Below are 20,198 nucleotides of genomic sequence, written 5' to 3'. Positions count from 1 at the left end.
TTGGTTCTGTGACCAGCTGTTCCTTAAAACAGTCCCTTGTGACCTCCAGGAAATTGGTCTCCCTCATGCAGTTTGAGTGCCCGATACTCCAGTCTATTCCCGGGTAGTTGAAGTCCCCCATCACCACCACACTTCCGCTTTTGCATACCTGCCTCAGTTCAGCTTCCAGATCCTGGTCTATTTCTCTCCGGATAGCTTAACCCATAGTGATTCCAAGTCATCCGCCCTTACTGCTGTTTCCATCCTGGTTGAAGGTATGGAATCCTTTATATATAGCACTATTCCTCCACCCTTTTTGTGTGACCTGGTAAAGCCACATCCCATTTATTGTCATCGGTCCACCATGTTTCTGTGACTCCAATTATGTCTAGGCCCTTTTTGCTGGCTAAGACTTCCAGCTCTCCCATTTTAGCCCTTAGGCTCCTAGCATTAGTGTATAGGCAATGTAAGTCCCGGTTGTTCGCCTTTCTTGCTGGTTTTCCTTGTGGTTTGGCACTCCTGGCGACCCCCTCGTGAGTTGCCAATCCCCAAGCCTCGTCTCGGTCATCCTCCTCCTGTGGGGTGTCTGTTTCGTCCTCAGCCTGTTTCCCCATTTTTGGTTGTCCCTGTTTCCCCATTTTTGGTTGTCCCTCTGGATTCCGTTGTTCTCTGTTAGTCCTGTTTGCCAATTTCATTTGTGCCCTAGACCCCTGCAATTTGTCCTTAGGTCCTTCTTCAAAAAATCCCCACTTAGTCCTGAGCCCTCTTTTACAGTGTCCTTGTTCAATGTCCTTGGCCCTGGGCCTCTGCATTACGTCCTTAGGTCCTTTTCCCAAAATGTCCCACTCAGCCCCGATCCCTTTTTTACAATGTCCTTGGCCCTCTGTATTGCATCCTTAGGTCCTTTTTCTAAAAATTTCCACTCAGTCCCGAGCCCTCTTTTACAATGTCCTTTTTCCAAAAATTCCCACTCAGTCCCGAGCCCTCTTTTACAGTGTCCTTGCTCAGTATCCTTATTTGATACTTTTGTCTGATGTGTCTCCTCGACTGTCGGCTTTCCCCTCTTCCTCAGTTTAAAGCCAGATCTATGACGCTCTGGACGTTGCATGCCAGCATCCTCGTCCCAGTCATGCTCAGGTGCAGTCCGTCTCTCCTATAGAGCTTATTTTTTCCCAAGAAAGTTGTCCAGTTCCGAACAAAAAGGAAATCCTCCTCTTCGCACCATCTCCTGAGCCAACCGTTAATTGCTTGTAGTTCACTCTGCCTCCTTGCGTCCGCTCTCGGTACTTGCAGGATCTCTGAGAAGGCTATCTTCCTTGCCCTGAGTTTCAGTTTCCTCCCCAGGATCCTGAACTGATCAGTTAGTGCAGTCCTGTTGCAGCTCCTCCTGCTGACGACATAGGTTCCAACATGGATTACTACAGCTGTCTCCTCCGTCTCGATCCTCTCAATTCTGTCGATGACGTCCTTCGTTCTTGCCCCCGGGAGAACTTCCTGTCTCTCTCTTCAAATTACATGCTCTAATCTTTCATGAAACCTAGCAACGCCAGTCATTAATGAGCCTAGCAGGCAAAAATCCAACAGATATTTATTACCCCCTCCTCCATCTTCCTTTACAAATAGAGCACAATAGAAATATAGCCAGTTCTAACCAATTCCCTGACTCCTGAAATGTTCAACCTACCCCGTTTGTTGTTTTTTAGGATGCATCCAAATTATGCTGAGCCCTGTAAATACAAACAGCTTACGTCTATTGTCTCCCCATTGCTCTTTAATATTTATCTATCTATGGGAACAAAATTGTCTACTATGGGCATTAAATTATACAATTATGCAGATGATATTACAGTTGTCTTGTCATTGTATTCGGTACCATCAAACAATATCAATCAGATTGCTTCAGTGATATCAATGATCAAGAATTGGATGCTATCTTTTAAGTTAAAACTCAATTCCCCAAAATCAAAATTTTTCTTTGCAGTTCCATTTAAATTTACCCAAGATTGTCTCCATTTAAATGGAATGGTATATACAATAGAACCTATGTTGAAACTTTTGAGGGTATTTTCAGATCAAAATCTTACAATCCAAGAAAATTAGGTGATGCTGTGGTTTGAAGATGCTTTTATACTGTATGGAACGTACGTTCCATTTGGAGTTGTTTTGAACTCTTGGTTCAGTCTTTGTCCGCACTTGACTATTGTGACATAGTCTATCTAGCGGGTTGTAAGAAACAGTTTAAAAGACTTACTTTGATTCAGAAAACAGCTGTTCACTTAATTTTTAATTTGGGCAGAATTGAACATGTAATGAGTCTGGCAGTTTGGAAGTCCCATATGTGAGAATATATTGCCTGCTTGTCCTTGGAGAAAGCATAGTTACTCACCTGTAGCAAATTTTCTCTTTGAACAACAGGCAAACATTCTCACAACCCGCCCACCTCCTCTAGATGGTTTCTTAGTTTTTGGATGGAACTAAAGATCCCACGAGCCGATGTTAGGCAGGAAGGCACACATGCACACATGGTATGGACAGTGCTAAAGTTTTAAAGTGACAGTACAATTTGGTACATGTCTGTTGCGGGCTCCTTGGATGACGTTTCCCATATGTGAGAATATTTATCTGCTGTCCTTGGAGCCATTAGTTGTTCATAATATATAGACTTCACTATTCTGGACTCTACAAATGAGATCTCTATTTTTAATTCAGACACTACTTCTGAGTATACTGGACTATTGTAATATTGTATATTTGACAAGTACTAAGAAAAATTTGGCTAGATGGACCCTGCTCCAGAATACAGCAGTAAGAATGATTTATGGTTTAAGGAAGTATGACCACTATTACTGTGAGCTGCATTGGCTTCCGGTAGAGGCCTGGGTGATCTTTAAGTTGGGATACTTATACTATAAAGTTGCTTTTGGTGTTGCCCCATTATATCTTGTCGACAGATTTGTAATCGTGACGCATGGGAATAGTAGAAAATCTCATGCCCTATTTACGTTCCCTTCAGTTAAGGGTTGTAAAAGTAAGAAACATCATGGGCATTGTCTTTCCTACCAAGCAACTTACTATGCCAAAGATTTCTGTCCATTATTGATTAGATCCACATCTTATGAACATTTCAGAAAACTCTTGAAGACTTTTCTTTTATCCAAATTCTTGATCAATTGGATTTCTGTATATCATATCATTCCTGTATTTCTCATAGCATAATCTTTTGTTAACCGCATTGAACTTATGGCTCTGCGGTCTAGAAATTTGCTATTATGTTATGTTTTTACTGTATTGTGCTTCAGCTGCTAATGAACAATTTAATCTTTAATAAATAAAGCCACCTTTTGAGTGTTGGATGCTGTGAGTAAAATAAACATGTGTGTTGTATTTGAACGGCCAGGTGTTCTTCTAAGCATTGCCATTCGAACTGGGAGTCCTCTAAGTCTCAACCTTGCAGAACCAGTATGGAAGCAGCTGGCAGGAATGAACCTAACTATTGCTGATCTCAGTGAGGTAAGTTGGCACTAAGAGCAAAGTAATGCCGTTGGCTTTTGCCTGCAAATTATAAAATTATGGGCTCCTTTTAAGAAGCCACGTTAGCGGCTTTAGCGCATGCACTTTTTTAGTGCTCGCTAACCCCCGCGCTAGCTTAAACACTACTGCCTGCTCAAGAGGAGGTGGTAGCAGCTAGTGCGGCCGGCAAATTAGCGTGCGCTGTTATGAACGTTAAACCACTAATGTGGCTTCGTAAAAGGAGCCCTATGATTTGTTTGCCAGAATTATAATATTTATCGATCTAGTTTAACAATGTTAGCAAATTTCATCAGCAATACATGAAGAGAGTTTACTAGTTGGCAGAAAAAAAACTGCTAGTCAATATAAAAATATGCTAATACTGTTAATCAGTTGTCAGTACTCCTTTCTTTTTACTTTTCTAACAATAATCAGAAATACAAAAATACATCAATATCCTGAAAAAGATCTTGAAAATATTCAAAGGAAATACAAAATATGGAAAATTACCATTATTTAGCCTATAATATTAAATGGGGGACCAGAATAGAAATAAGATAACAAAAGAAAAATAATTAATATATAAGTAACAGCTGGAGCAAACAATCCCTAACAGCTGTTATCCCAGGACAAGCAAAGTTCATCGCCACTTTAAGTCTTTAGAAAGTTTGCGATAGCCCGCACTGCGCATGTGCGAGTGCCTTCCTGCCCAACGTAGGTGTGCGGTCCCTCAGTTTCTGTTTTGTGATCTGTTTTGTGATGTCAGATTTGAAATGTATATCCTGCCAGAACTGGTGTTAGACCACAAACGTGAGCTAGAGGAACAGAGAGAGAGGAAAAGTCTTTTTTTGTTTGTTTACACCACAGCGCCAGTGTGGGTAGGAGAGGGCAAAGGAGGTGAAGAGGCTATAAAAGTGGTGAAGAGGCTATAAAATAAACCTACCGGGATGTTTGAAAAAAACACCCAATTGGGAAGGAAAATCAAATTGAAAAATCGATTCAATAGGCTGAATCAAATCTAATTTTTTTTTTTCCTGAATCGGGCAGCACTAGTAGACGCCTTTACCAAAATGCGATGTTGGCAAACTGAGCAGGAAATTATAATTTCTACTTTTCCTGTTATCTGAAATACCTGGTCAAGCAGTTTTCAACATTCCAAAAATACATTACGCAAGACCAAGAATTTTCAGAATCTTGTCTCCATTGTTCTCCAACTACGAAAGTATATGGTCCATTCTACTTATCCAAACAATACTAATGCCTCAGTTGTACCTTTGATATCATCAAACAGAAAGTGATTGTCTCAATTGTTTAGCATCCAGGCTCAAATAGTGCTAGTAAATAGATCTAAGTTGCATGAAAATATTATGGTATAACCTGTACACTCTTGTATGGACCTTCAGACCACCTATAGGGTACATACCCCAGGCTGTTATACTCTTCGTCAGTCCAACTTTATTTATTCAAATTTTATTTATTTTTGTTTTATTTTTTTTTTTTAAGTTCAATGAGTTTTTATTAAGGTTTTACAACAAAACAGAAAATAATACAGATGTATAACATCAAAATATGCGTCTTATTTTTGTTTTATTTTTATATTTATGGTCATTTTAAAACCAACAAAATTTTAAAACCAACAAAACCACCACTTAGCTCTAGCTTATAGTGATGCTCTTCAATCTTCACCCCTCCCGACATGCATGTTTCACACAGAGAAACTTTCTTCAGAGTCGAGGGATACTATAAAATAAACAGCAACAAACAACTGCCTTAATTTCTCTACAGCCTTAATTTCTCAAAGTTTCCAGACAAACCACCCCAACTAAACGGCCTCCCTTCGTTGGTAATTTGCAAGGTTTCCACCCTACCGGCTACCACAAATAAACAAAATTTTTTTAGCTTACCAAACAACAGGAGCTACTTCACGACGTGACACAAGGCCGCGAGTGTACAACACTGACCTGGATGTTAACCACCAGAATTGTCTGGCGAAGGCTCAATGTCTGATGAACTTTTTGGAGACTCTACCGACACTGCCACACAAAAGCTTTCTGTCCATGAGACCAGATGGGACACACTGGTAAAACCTAAAAAGAAACCTCAGGCTCCTCCCAATACACACACACACAGTCACAGTTCCTGGTACCCCCCTCAAATCTTTTCACAATTCCGCAGACCCTCGGAACTCCTCCCCCCCACCCTGCCCCAAAACATCCACTCACAGCACTATTATCCACTCCTCCCCCTCCCCACCATCACATACACCTTCACACACACCACCACACATCATTCACCTCCCCCCCCCCACACGCACACAGACAAGCCTCAAATCATACAGTTACACATTATCATTCATCAAGCCCATACAAAGTCATAGAAACATGATGGCAGATAAAGGCCAATGGCCTATCCAATCTGCCCATCCATAGTAACCATTATTTCCACCTCCTGGAACCGAAACAGCTTGACTATAAACGCTCATGGGGGGCATGTTTAAATCAGGTTTTGGTTGCAATTCCCTATGTGCTCTTTCAATTTCAAAAGGAACTGGTGCAGTTGTATCTGGAAAGCAGTGCTGTAAAAGTTTTTGTATAGATTGCAGCGACTGGTTGCGTTCCACTCCCTCTGGTATATCATAAACATGAATATTAGATCACCCCCCTCCCCCACCCCCTCACCCCGATTTTCCAAGTCCTTTACTTTTGTGGATAAGAACTCAAGCCATTTATGGGCCAGACCCAAATCTTCCGTGCCTCTATCCTGGGCCTCTTTACCAAAAAACTCTCCCCTCCAACTCCACTCTCTCCGTCAAGGCCAGTAGTTTAGCATCAATCTTATCCACCATCATTTCAGCAATTTCTGACTTTGTAAAATCAGCTCAAGTGCTCCATTCTATGAAGGAGCTACCAGTCTAGGAGTATTCTTTCCCTTTAGCAAACGTGGCATCTCGATGCATAGTTCACTCCTTCTGTAACCTACCCCGCAACTTATAGGTCAAATTCCCATGGTTTAACAAGGAATAAAGTGGAGAGGGAGGTCGAGTAGCACAGAGAATTCTTATACACGTCCATACAGCAATGAGAGGTCGCCAGAAGTGCTCATAGTCTATTACATTCTGTATTGTCACTGTCTACCAGTAATCATGGTGGTTTCCTGGCCAACATCTAAAGCTTCACACACCTTGCCGTACAGCTCTAGCATGTAGTGGCTTTTGAAAGCTTTTATTATTCCCTGATCGAGGGGCTGGACAAGGGATGTCATGTTAGGAAGCATGAAGAGAACTTCAATGTCAGGGTGTGCATTTTCCCAGTCTTGCCGATAGTGCACTGATGCATTATTCAAAATTAGCAATACCTTAAATTCAAGGTTTTTATGGTGGAGATAACATTCAACTTCTGGAACGAAACAATTGTTGAACCAATCCAAGAATAATGCAGACATCATTCAAGCTTTGCAGTTTCATCTCCAGTGGGCTGGCATGTAGTTCAGGTTCTTTCCTTTAAGTGTGCAAAGATTTGGGGCTCTATAGACCATAAGAGCCTTGCATTTGAAATCACACTTGGCTATGGCACATATTAGCAGAGTGGTGTGATCTTTAAATGCCTTGAATCCTGGGGCTTTTGCTGCTAGTTTTATTATATATGTCTGTTCCCCAGTCTGGAAAGGCTTATATTTTTTAGTGCATGTCATTTTTAAACATGTGCTAGTCAGCCTGAACTTGCAGAAAAGGATTTCATGACTTTCTACCCCTGGGTGTTTGTAAATTTCTCTGATCTTCATCCTTACAACGATGCTATCCACTATGCTTTTTTTCTCATTCACCATTTGCATTATCCACAAATTTAGCCACTTCTCCATCTTTTCCATTGACTGATCACAAACTACAGATGTTTTGGAACTTTCCAGTACAGCTTCGAGAACAAACTGGCTGACAGCAGACACAGACTTGCCAGAAATTAGCCTGTCTAAAACACAAATTTTGTCACTAATGCTTCTTTCTGTTCGGAGCTGTATCTGCAGATGTGTGTAACTCTCTAGGCATCCCTCCTGCCAATCTTCAATTTGGGGTCTTTTTAAAAATTATTATTATTTATGGGATTATTCTACGCATGTGATGATTGCTGTCACCAGCGATCAGCATGCAAATTTAGTGACCCTCTGCGAACTTCATTTACATGTGCAATGTTTTGGTTTTTGGGTTTTTGGGGTTTTTTTTGCAAATCTCTTTATTGAGCAAAAAGCAAGGATCATACAAAAAAAGCATTCATCAACAACAAAGAAAAAAGGTAATATAGCAGAATATCGTACAAACAAGGTACATACAATCAAGTGCAAACAAAAGCAAAATACATGATACCCAGCATCAGAATTTTCAATGTTATCTGCCCATACCCCCCGCCTAACCCATCCCACCCCCGAGTGGATTACATGGAAAGAGGGGAAAAAACTAGCATGTACCAAAAGTGCACAGGAGATGTGAGTGTGTGATCTACACTAGCAGAAAGAGAGATAAGAAAAAGAAGAAGGGAAGAAAGAGAACAGAAGGAGAGAGAATAATGAAGGGAAAAGGGGACAGAAGAAGAAGAAAGAGGAGTCCAAACTAAGAGTTAAGCAGTAAACTCGATCTATGAGGCAAGCCTGCCCAGTACGCCTCCCAAATCTCCTGGAACCAATCCCAGCCACGCAGCATCCTGCCCGAAACCGCTCTGCGTTCCAGCAGAACCATTTCAAAAAGAAACTGTTTCCAGCAGTCCATCGATGGGGTAGCAAATACCCGCCGAAACACCAGGATCATCCGCTTAGCCAACAATAAGGCCTTGTGCACAAAAAGACGATGCCCCCCAGGCATGCCCCCATATCACTGGCTGCATAAAAAAGAACGAGCTTGTAAGGGCGACAGAATAGAAAAAAAGGTATGTCCACACCTGTGTCCAAAACAGTTGTACCCGAGGGCAAACCCAGAACATATGCCCCAAAGTGGCACCAGATTGGCCACACTTAGGGCATGCATTTAGGGCAAAGCCTCCTCGGAAAGCCCTCAACGGAGAAATAAAAGCTCTATGCAAAAACTTATATTCCTGTTCCCGATGTACCATACTCCAAGATACCAGCGCTATATGACCAAAGCTATAGGAAATTATGTCAGGCGCTATGTCTACCTACAGATCCAAACTCCAGGCTCGAGCCAAACGGCAAAACTGAGTGTCAGGGCAAAGGGACAAAAGAATCTTGGTGTAGTATCCCAACCAAGGAGCCAAAGGTTCCCACAGAGCTAAATACAATCCCAGTCGCTCAGAAATATCTACCATCAAAGCAGAGGTGTCCAAACCAGACACATAATGTTGAACCTGTAAATACCCAAATATATCTACCAAATCAAGATCATACAAAAACATAAGTTCCGAGGGAGTAAGAATATGCCCCCACCCATTTAATTCCATGCGCATGCCAAGCTAAAAAGGTACGCATCTCAGTCCCCGGGGCAAAATCCAAATTCCCCACAAGGGGCAGGAAAGGAGTCACACTAAAATTCACAGATAACTTCTTGCACAATAATTTCTAACCCCACTGCATATAAGCCCAAACGATGTGATTCCTGAGGAAGAGAGGTAAGCGCACAGAAGGAGCATGGAGAACATACAACCCCGCCAGGGGAGCCGTTCAAGTGAGTAAGTCAGAGCTACTGAAGTTTCAAGACACCAATCTCGCAGCATTCACAACCCACAAGCTAGATTGTAAGTCCTAAGATCTAGCAGGCCAAACCCATCCTTAGAAACAGGTAACATCAGTACTTGTAGAGGTATACGAGGCCGCCTGCCACCCAACAAAAACACACGGAGCTCCTTGTGTAAGGTATCCAAATCACGACGTTTCAACCAAAGAGGCAAAGTCTGCAAAAGATACAACCAGCGGGGTATCAACATCATATTATAAAGATAAATACGTCCCGCCAACGATATGGGGAGAGCACCCCATAGACGCAAAAGCTCAACAGATTTCTTAAGTAAGGGCCCTACATTAAAATCATACAACTTGCACAAGAGCGAAGGAACGTAGACCCCTAAATATTTGATCTGAATAGGGGCCTCCTTCAAAGGGAAAATAGGCCATACAGCAGAGACATTAAGGTGTAACGCCATAGCCTCTGAATTAGAAACGTTGAGCTTCAATCCAGAAATCACTCCAAAACTACGAAACTGTTCCAATAGCGATAGCAGGGCAGTCTCTGGCCGAGTGAGGATCACCATGATATCATCAGCGAAGACCAAGCAACGGATGGACGAACCCCCCACATCCACCCCGATAGATCCGGATGTTGTTGAAGCTGAATCAATAAGGGTTCTAAAAACAAAATGTATAAAAGCGGGGAGAGTGGACATCCCTGCCGTGTCTGCCGCCCCAAAGGAAACATAACCATTGACCAACACTGAAGCTGCAGGGTTACAATACAACGATCGTACAGCTTGAAGAAAAAACCCTGAGATCCTATAAAGTTCTAATAAGGGAAAGAGGAACACCCACTCGACCCGATCAAAAGCTTTCTCCGAGTCAAAACTAATGACCAGAGAAGGGATCTGATGAAATTCACAATGGGCCATGGCCAATAACAACTTGCGTACATTGTGACCCGCCTGCCGATCCTACACAAAACTGACTTGATTTTCCTTCACCATAGCAGGAATAAGAGGAGCCAAGTGGTCTGCCAAAATTTTTGCTAGGATTTTTAAATCAACATTAATTAAAGAAATAGGTCGATACGATTCGACCAGACTATGATCTTTGCCCGGTTTGGGCAGAACAGTAATTAGAGCCGGATTGGCCACTGATGGAAAATGACTCCGGTCTATGGCCTGGTGGTTGTATCGACAAAGCGGGTCAGCAACATAGATACAGAGGAGCCGAAAAAATTCACCACTAAACCCATCAGGGCCCGGTGATTTACCAAGAGGGAGCCTCTTAATGACTCGGTGAACCTCCTCCCTAGATATAGGAAGGCTCAAGGAAGTAACATCAGCAGCAGTCAACCTAGGCAATCCCAAAGAATCAAGAAAGCCCTCAATTAACCTCTCATGATTCACCACCTCTGCCGTGTAAAGTTTTTGATAGTATTGCACAAACAGAGATTCAAATTGCGACTGCTGTGTAACAATACGTCCATCCACCGTGCGCAAAGAGGAGATTGAGGATGGGCCCCTCCAAGCTTTAGTCAAATTCGCCAGCAGTCTGCCAGGGCAATTACCAAACCGATGGAATTTAAACTTGTAATAAAAGAGAGAACACCGGGCGCGTTCTTGCAAGAGGGCATTGTAAGCCGTCTGGGCAGTATAAAAATTGTGCTTGTGCTGCTGTGTGGGAGACTGAATAAACAACCTCTGACTGAGCTTCACCCTCTTCTCCAGCTCCAAAACCTTGCGGACCAAAATCTTACGTTTCCGAGAGCTATACATTATGATGGCACTGCTGTACTCCAAAAGAGTTCACCCTCCCCAACATGCCCCTTGTTAAAAGAAAGATAATCATGCCATTGCTGCACAAGAAAAGATGCAAAATCAGGGTCATGATAGAGAGCTACAGGGAACCTCCATCTACCTCCACCACCAGCTGTCCCACCACCCATCACTAAATCTAACCATATGGGCGCATGATCAGAGACAGCCAAAACACCAATAGTTGCCCCAGAAACATGTTGGAAAGAAGTGCTAGAAATAAAAATATAATCAATTCTTGAGGAAGTGAGATGTGCCCTTGAAGTATGTGTGAAGTCTCGGTCTCCATGGTGCAATGTACGCCACACGTCCACCAGGTCGAGGGCTTGCAAAAAGGCAGACAAGCCATTATCAGACCTAGGGAAGACGCGCGAGGACCCCCCAGAGCTATCCACACCTGGGACCATAAGTTTAAAGTGTATCAACGCTTTTGCAGCTATCTGCATCTGGGCTTTGTGGATGAAGTCACCCACATGTGAGAATATCTGCCTGCTGTCCTTGGATAACACCTGTTATGATAGGTAACTGTGCTTTATATGCAGGATCAATATGATCTATTGCCATACATTTTAGATCTTGAAAAGAATGATTTTTTTTAATGATGATATACTATAGGGGCTTCCATTTTATTAGCATTCACACAATGTCTGTACTCTATAATTCTTGTTTTAAACTATTACAGTGTCTACGTTCTGCATCCATTTCATGTGGGCAGTTTCTCAGGGCCAGATGCACTAAAGCCAGTGATTGTCGCTAAACATGTTTTAACAGCTTGAGCGACGATCGCATATGCCAACCTGATGCAGAAAACAGCTCACCACCTGGTTTTTTACAGAATCACTCGTTCCCCGATCCAAAATGCCATGTAACCATTCAACTCCAGCTGGATTTTTTCATATATGTTCTGGTCCTGTGACAGATTGCAAACCTTTTGGTCTTTTGTTGGTCTTTACTTGCAGACGATCACACAGAGGCGAGTTCTGTTGCAGGCAAATGTCCTGCTTTTCTCTCAAATCTCTGTTGGGATTGTCTAAGGGTAATTTTTGTTACTGCAAAAAACTTCTTTGTTGGCTAGGAAATGTATACTTTTATTGTGATGGCAGGCAGAGGTACCTACCATTACTATGTAGAAAAATTAACTATTTACCTTGTTAAGGAATGAATATTTGGATGTTACGAATTGTGGCCCTAGTTGTTGGAGAAGGTTCTGGGCAATTTGGGCTCCTGTTTGGGATAGCTTATTCCATGGAGCCCGAAGTGCTCTTTTGGAATTTTGGAATCATTTGAATTTTTGACACTGTAATGCTAGGGAGGGAGGAATGGGGTGGAGGGAAGGTTCTTGATCTGTTTTTGTTGGATTCTTTTAGTCTCTGCAAAGAAACCACGCGGAAGTTCTGTTTCAGGTTGTGTATGTTTTCAGAGTGCTGTATCTTTTACCTTGTATATAAATTTCTAATAAATAAAAATTTGAAAAATATATATATATATCACCATTAAATAAAAAAGATATTAAAAATGAAAAAAATGGGTAAATAAAGGAAGGAAAAGAAGGCTGTTTTGTTCTAATAAGTGGTGCTCATAAGTCCTGTATCGCTTGGCCATCATCTGTTTTTTTTATTAGCAGTTTAGAAACAAACCCCCCTCTTATACAAAGCCACGTGGCAACAGCCCTGAAGCCCATAGAGATTTAAAGGGCTTCGGGGCTGTTACCACGCAGTAGCCGCTAGTGCGACTTTGTAGAAGAGGGGGAAAGTTTGAAACTGTAAGTATTTAATGCTATAAAATATCATGTTGAATAGCATGTAAACCCCCCCCAAAAAAAAAAAAACAACAATATTTCTTTTTTTATAAATTTTCAAATATTTATTGAAATTTTAAATTGTTACAATACAAAAGATTCATGAACATAAGGAGAACAAGAAATGTATGTAATAAGGCACAAAAAATTGAATAAAGGAAATTGTTTTTTATTATGAAAGAAAAAAAAATGCCATATAAAATGCCATGTAAACTAGTAGATCGATTGATGCTCAACATGGCTTCCCGATGCACTAAAAAGAAGTGATCGCTTTTAACAATCAAAAAAGCAACCAGTCGACCAGTTGCTTACCTGTCAAAATCCTTTTTTTTTAAATGGGCACAAATGCTGTGCCCATGGTTCGTTCGGGAGGGCTGTCATTGGGGGGGAAGAGGGGGCTTTTTTTCTTTTTAATGAGGCAGATATTGTTCATGTGTAACATGCACGGCATCTGTGCCCATTAAAAAAATAAAGAAAAAAAAAGGTTGAGTTGAGTGGCAGGAGGCTGCTTTTGGGGCTTCCCCTGCCGGCTCTGCGCATGTGTGCACTCTCATAGTGATCATCAGATGGCAGAGTCGGGGATTACGATTAAGATCTGCGTGGCTAATTTACATGCAAACTTTTTAGTGCATCAATAGCTCTTTCTGAATTGGCCAAAAAATCGGTGCAAACCCACATGGTCTTACCAAGCCCTCAATTATCTCTACTCAATATACTCTACATTACAAGACCTCTTGAAAGCGAAAGGGAAGTATAATGAGATTTCTTCTAAACTGATAAGAAAAGACTTATTTTCTCAACAGCCATTGTATTATGGAAATTCAAATAAGGCGGGAAGATTATTGGCAAATTATCTAAAAGTAAAAAAATGAAAACCAAAGATAATAGCGATTAAATTGGTCCTATTCTAAAACAATTTTTAAATTTTTATAAAGATCTATATTCTTCTGAGCCTTATTTAAATAAAGAAAAGGATGGATTAGAATTTTTAAATTTAATCAAGGGGCTGAAAATTTGTGAAGAAAGTTTAGAAAAGTCAATATCAATAAATGAATTGCAGAGAGCATTGAAGTCCCTTAGAGTTGGATCTGCTCCAGGTGGAGATGGTTTTACAGTAGAGTTTTATAAATCATTCCAAATTACCATATTTGTTAAATTTATATCAGACTCAACTAACTAAAGGTTGTATTACAGGTACCATGGCAGAATCATTAACTATAGTTTTACCAAAACCAAATAAAGATCCCACACTGGTTTCAAACTACAGGCCTATTTCCTTAACATTGGCTATACGTTTGGCTAAAGCTCTCCCTTTTATTATTGAAATGCACCGAACAGGATTCGTTGCTCAGAGACATTCTTCTAACAACACTAGGCTGACCTTACATATGTTGAATTTATCAAAAGCCTTAAATGATCTGGCTTTTTCTGTATCCCTCGATGCAGAGAAGGCCTTTGATCGTGTTGAATGGACCTTCATGTATCAAGCGTTGGAATGGTTTGGTATAGGTTCAGGATTTATACAAATGATTCAAACATTGTATAGCTCCCCTGTTGCTAGATTGTATATTAATAATAATTTTTCAGAAGATTTTAGGTTGCAGAGGGGGGTTAGACAAGGCTGTCCCTTATCTCCTCTGCTTTATGATATTGTATTAGAACCCTTGTTATTAGCTATTCGGCAAGCAAAGGAGATGGCGTATTCCTTATTCAGATCGGGAATACAAGGTCTCTGCTTATGCAGAAGATATACTGCTTTATTTGAGGAATCCTGAGACAACCATTCCTTGCTTACTTGAAATGATTGAGAAATTTGGAAAATTTTCAGGATACAAGATAAATTGGAGTAAATCAGAAATTCTTCCTCTTAATGTCCACTGTACAAAAGGTTTGTTTGATTCATTTCCCTTTCTTTGGAAAGAAGATGGAATAAAGTATTTAGGCATTTGGATTAAAAATACGTTGGAAGAAACAATGAAAATAAATGAAAAATTTTTATTACAGAAGATAACAGAAATGTGTGAGCAATGGAATCCTTTACATCTTTCATGGTGGGGGAGAGTCCAAACTATTAAAATGATGGTTTTGCCTGTGGTTTGTTATCAGATGGGTATGTTGCCGTTTTTTTTTTTCAAGGGTCCTTATATAAAAGATTAAATAGCATTCATACAAAATGTATTTTGCTGGGTAAAACTCCTAGAGTTGCTTTGGTATCTTTACAAAAGCTGATTTCAGAGGGAGGGGTAAATTTTCCCAATTTTTATAGGTACCATCAATCCTATATTTTGCGCCAGGGTCCTCCCAGAGCTCATGGAAAAACTTCCAGATTGGATGTGGTTAGAATGGCAACTCATGTCTCCTATACGTCTATGCCATGTTCTCAGTACCAAAATGCCTAGGTACTGTAAAGATAACAGAATATTAGTTGGTACATGGAAAACACTGTGATATGTAAGTAATTTAACAACTATTCCAATTCACAAATCTACAAATCAATCTATACGGCTGAACTCCAAGATTCAAATTGGTGGAGAAAAGGTCTCCTGGAAGCATTGGATGATAGCAGGAATACATTTATTGAATGATGTTATCTCTAATGGTAAACTGCTTGAGATTTCACAGTTGCAACATAAATATGGCCTCAATAAATCATAAAGTTTTAGATGGTTGCAACTGAAGGAGGCCATTCAGGCTGGGTTCCCTGAGTGGATAAACCTTAATAATCAATATAGTATAGAGTTGTTATGCTTTCAGGCGGACTTCCTGGGTCACCAGGCTGCCCAGTGGTATAAATTGTTAACAGGATTTATTAAAAAGAAACCAAACAATGGTTTTAGAGACATTTGAAGTATTGAGATTAAGCATAAAATTTCTGCATCTTAATGGACACAAATTTGGACTTGGAGGATGAAATGTACAGTGTCGGCATCTATGAGACAAACATGGTTTTTTTCTGTTACATAGAGCATTATGGACCCCTGTTCGGTTACAAAAATTGGATAGCTCTAAGTTTAATAGATGTTGGCACTGTCATCTCGAAGCAGGGACTTTGGATCATTTATTATTCTATTGTCCACTTATTATGAATTTTTGGAAATCAATTTGGGACCAAATTAATTGTTTATTAGATCATATGATACAGTGCTGCAATGAGAGCAAAAAGTCAGATCTCTTCAAATAATAACAAATTATTACTTATAATGACTGGGGTTGCCATTCAACAAATTACCTATAATTGGAAAATTATAATTTCTGGTGGAATTCCTTGTGTCATATTTATAAAATGGAAAGATTTATTGCAATACAGCGAGGATGTTTTAGGAAATTTCAAGATGTGTGGGAGCCATTAACAAAATATTGTACTGATTAGATGACATTTTTTCCCTTAAATTTACAGATTCAATTATGAGGGGGGAGGGTAATTTTATTATTACATATTGTACAAGGTATTTGATTATATAATAGGAAAGGGTAGGAAGGGTGGGAGATAAGAGCTATTTATTTATTGTTAATCTGTTTTAACATATTGTTAATCTGTTTTAACATATTGACACACTTATTGTAAGTTTGAAAATGAATAAAGATTTTTTTTTTTAAATTAATGTTTTCTTCTTAGCATCTCTTCCTATTTCGGGGAAAATCTTGTCCGCAGTGACTACTTTTATAACTGACCCAAGGTGAATTTTGGTAATTCTGAATCTGACAGGAGACTTATTTCCTTTCACAACTGCTCGCATTGATAAGTACTTCCAAACATGGAATTAATTTCATATGTGAATTTTCGAGTATTTTCAAACCAGGCTGACACAGTGGTTAGAACTACAGCCTTAGCACCCTGAGGTTGTGGGTTCATATCTCTCACTGCTCCTTGTGACTCTGGGCAAGTCACTTAATCCCCTCATTGCCCCAGGTACACTAGATAGAGTTTGAGCTTGCCAAGGCAGATAGGGAAATATGATAAAGTACCTGAATGTAAACCACTTAGGATATAAGTGGTATATAAATGATTAAATAAATAAATAAAATAAATTTGTAAAATTCAAGCAAGCCAACTTCACTGTATTTTGTCTTCAAATCTGAATCGCACTGGATTTCAATTAATTCCATTTGCATATTAGGCATATGAGAAAATCAAAGAAAACTTGTTTTCCAAAAATTTAAAATCTGCAAATCTTGTTTCAAACTCAGCTCTAAGGCTTAAAATGTTTTCTGCATATTTTTGATACGATGCAATTTCACCTAAACTTGATTTGTTTGTTGCATGTTGGAAAGTGTGTTAAATCTTCATTTTTCAACTGCTTTTCCTAAAGAACACATATGTTCATAATGATCTGATCTTTTCCTTGGAGTTTTAAATTTAAATCACTTAAGTATTTTGTTATATCAACCATGAAGGAAAAATCTTGTAACCATACTGGATCAGAAAACAACCTTGTGTCTTAATTTTTAGTTATCACTATCGATTCCTCTCTCTCCCTCAATGACCACCTCAACTCCTTGGCAAAATCATGCTTTTTCAGCCTTCACATGCTGAGGAAAGCTAGATCCTACTTCAGCCAACAACACTTTGCCATCCTTGTCCAATCCATCATCCTCTCCAAACTAGATTACTGCAACGCCATCTACTTAAATCTATCAAAAAAAAGTATTCTAAGACTCCAGCTAATCCAGAATACTGCAGCCAAACTGATCTTCTCAAAACGCAAGTCTGACCATGCCTCCCCACTCCTTGCCAAACTTCATTGGCTCCCAATAATCTCCAGAATCCATTTCAAATGTTCCTGCCTGGCTTTCAAGATCATTCATGGAATCCTGCCTCTCTTATCCCACTGTCTTTCAACTCCTCCAGTCCCGACTCCTCCAGAACTGACCAAAGGCTTAAACTAGACTTCCCCTCTCCATGCGGCATCCACTATTCAGGCAAACTGGGAAAATCCCTTCTCTTCAAAATCACAGGTCTTTGGAACGACCTCACCACCCCGCTGCGGAACCTGAGCTCCCTTCAGTTATTCCGCAAACAACTGAAAACCTGGCTTTTCAGCAAATTGTAGCTCTATCCTTCCCCCCTTTCTCTCCCCCCTTCTACACATAAGTTCATGTAATCCTTTTTCTTCTTCTCTACCCACTATTTTAAGTTCTTGTAAACCGTGTCGAGCTCCATTCTCATGGAGATGATGCGGTATATAAACTTAAGGATTAGATTAAATTAGACATATTTCTTCTTTCAAGTCCCAGAATTGTTTAAGTTCCTTGGTTGTAAGATAACCAACATAACTCGGTAAAGTAGGTCAAATCGGAATATTTGCTTTCTAATTCACTCAAGAAAGCAGAGAATTAAAAAAAGAAAAAGATGAAGGTTGTGACAAACCTAGCACCAGCACTAGTTTTGGCGCTAATAGGATCCAGTTCAGAAGAGCTGACCAGGTCAATTCTGGTGACCAACTTGAGGCTGACCTCCCTTACCCATATGACCAGAGCAGTGGTGATCTGGATCAGGGGCAGGCAGACTGGCAACAGCAGCATTCTGTGCATAAGTCAGCAAGGGCAGCCAAAGATAAAATAGTTGAGCCTAGGAAACCCAGGCAGAGCAAACAAGGAAAGCCTGCAGTAGCACCAAAGCCCATCCCCCTCTACAGGCTGAAGGGGATTGGCTGTGGATTGATTAAAAGCAGGCTGAAGCAAACAGCAGGGGGAGGAGCGAGTGACGAGGGTGAGTCACTCCAGCAGCCCAAAGCAGTGCCAGAGCCTTGGGATCAAGAGGCAGAGGCAGAGTTTTCAGATTGGCGAATGCAGATCCCTGAATGTGTGGAAGGTATGAAAGTGCAAGACGCTGGCCCTATGCTAGGGAGCCAGATAGAACTCATGGACACTAACTGAAAGACAGTGAGTAGCTGAGAAGCAGTTGGTGGTTTTTTTTTTTTTTGGGGGGGGGGGGTTCTTGCTTTCTTTCTGTGCAAGAAATGCCTTAGGAATTTACTGCCTGTCTTTGAGCTAATCATTATTTGTGATGTGAGAAGTATACTTACCTGAATGCTGATAACTGTCTTTCCTAAAGCAAAGTTTGGAGCTAAAGAACTTGGGAATGAATGGGTTTTTGTTTTGTTTTGAAACCTTACTGTGGCTACCGTTTTCCTGGTAGTGTAATCAGGTGATTTCCCACAGCTGTGCTGCCTTCCAAAAGGTAGCTGCAGTGAAAGTAATCTCTGAGCAAAAAGCTGTGCTGTGGCTTGCTGCATAACTAGGTATATAACTTTTGCTGCTATAAAAATTGTCTGGACTTTATATGTTTACCTTTCATTCCTTCAGAGATAAATACTGCTGAGAGGAAGTTTGGTTTTTGTTTTTGAATATCAGTATAAATTCATTGCTGAACCAGAGTGCAAGAACTCAAGCAAGACAAACTGTATTTGGTTTTCTTTAGTACCTTTATTTTGTTTTGAAGCTTAATTTGTGAAATGCTGCCGATATTTACCTGTGTGTTACACCTTTTTGGACTACCAAGGTCAGAATAAAATGCATTATTCTTTCTTGAAGAACTCTGTTTGAAGTGTGGTAAATTGAAGCCAATACTTACCTTGTGTTCTCCCAGGCCTAGGCAGTTGCCTAGGGCCAACCAAAAGTCCTGAAGATACCCCTGGTCATAGGGGGCACGCCAGAGCATAAGTTTTGTCACAGTTGAGCTCCGCTCTGAGGAGTGTTTGTGACAAGGTGGAGTCAGTTTTTCTAGCACACCTCATTTTTGCTCCGACAGAGTTTCCATTGGCTCACTAAATTTGGCACAGTTTCTTCACCTGTGTGGGTCGAGCTCGAAGAACAGATTGTGAACACTCATGATCTGCAATTCTTCATGTTCACAGGTTCGCCAACTACTTCAGGAAGATGTGATTCTATTGGTTCGACTAATTGGCCATCAGAGAACTGGACCACTTGCTGATCAATAGTTGGAGAGATACCAATTCAGCTTACATATGGAACAACCCCAAAATACTAATACAGGGGAACCGCCTTTAATTTACACATTAAAATGTACATAATCCAGACGATAGAGCAGGCAAGCCACAGTACAAACAAGGCTAAACAATTTCCTGGTGGTGTGTAACCGGGTGAGAAAGCATTCCTTCAACATAGGACAGTGCCTCCGGGTAATGCGAATTGTCAATTGACCCACCATATTCCAATAAGGCTTTATGACAGGACACGACCACCATATATGTTGAAAAGACCTCTCACCTCCATAGGACCTCCAACATAGATTCTCATGATGATCATAAATCTGGGATAAGCGTTGAGGAGTCATATACCATTGGTAATAGATTTTGTATCCATTTTCAATTAATGAGGAAGCTAGTGGAATAGAAAAAAGACCTTTATATAATGTTAACCAAGCAGGGTCTCACAACTTTACCCCCAACTCCTGCTCCCAT

At 40.5% G+C, this 20,198-nt stretch overlaps 1 protein-coding gene across 2 annotated transcripts in view; it reads left to right on the top strand.

The window, feature by feature from the left end:
- The window catches only part of LOC117362951 (E3 ubiquitin-protein ligase HERC2-like), a 193,712-nt gene that overhangs the window by 134,894 nt on the left and 38,620 nt on the right, over positions 1–20,198 (top strand). The window contains exon 5 of one of the 2 annotated variants that reach the window (XM_033950040.1): positions 3,377–3,489. In XM_033950040.1, coding sequence (XP_033805931.1) covers positions 3,377–3,489 — 113 coding nt within the window. Of the gene's footprint in view, positions 1–3,376; positions 3,490–18,560; positions 18,587–20,198 lie in introns of those variants that run through there. The other variant, XM_033950041.1, reaches the window with a different exon arrangement.

Source organism: Geotrypetes seraphini, chromosome 6 (assembly GCF_902459505.1).
Source record: "Geotrypetes seraphini chromosome 6, aGeoSer1.1, whole genome shotgun sequence".
Taxonomy (NCBI): Eukaryota; Metazoa; Chordata; class Amphibia; order Gymnophiona; family Dermophiidae; genus Geotrypetes; species Geotrypetes seraphini.
Note: the sequence above shows the minus strand (reverse complement) of the source record. Positions and strands in the feature narration are given on the sequence as shown.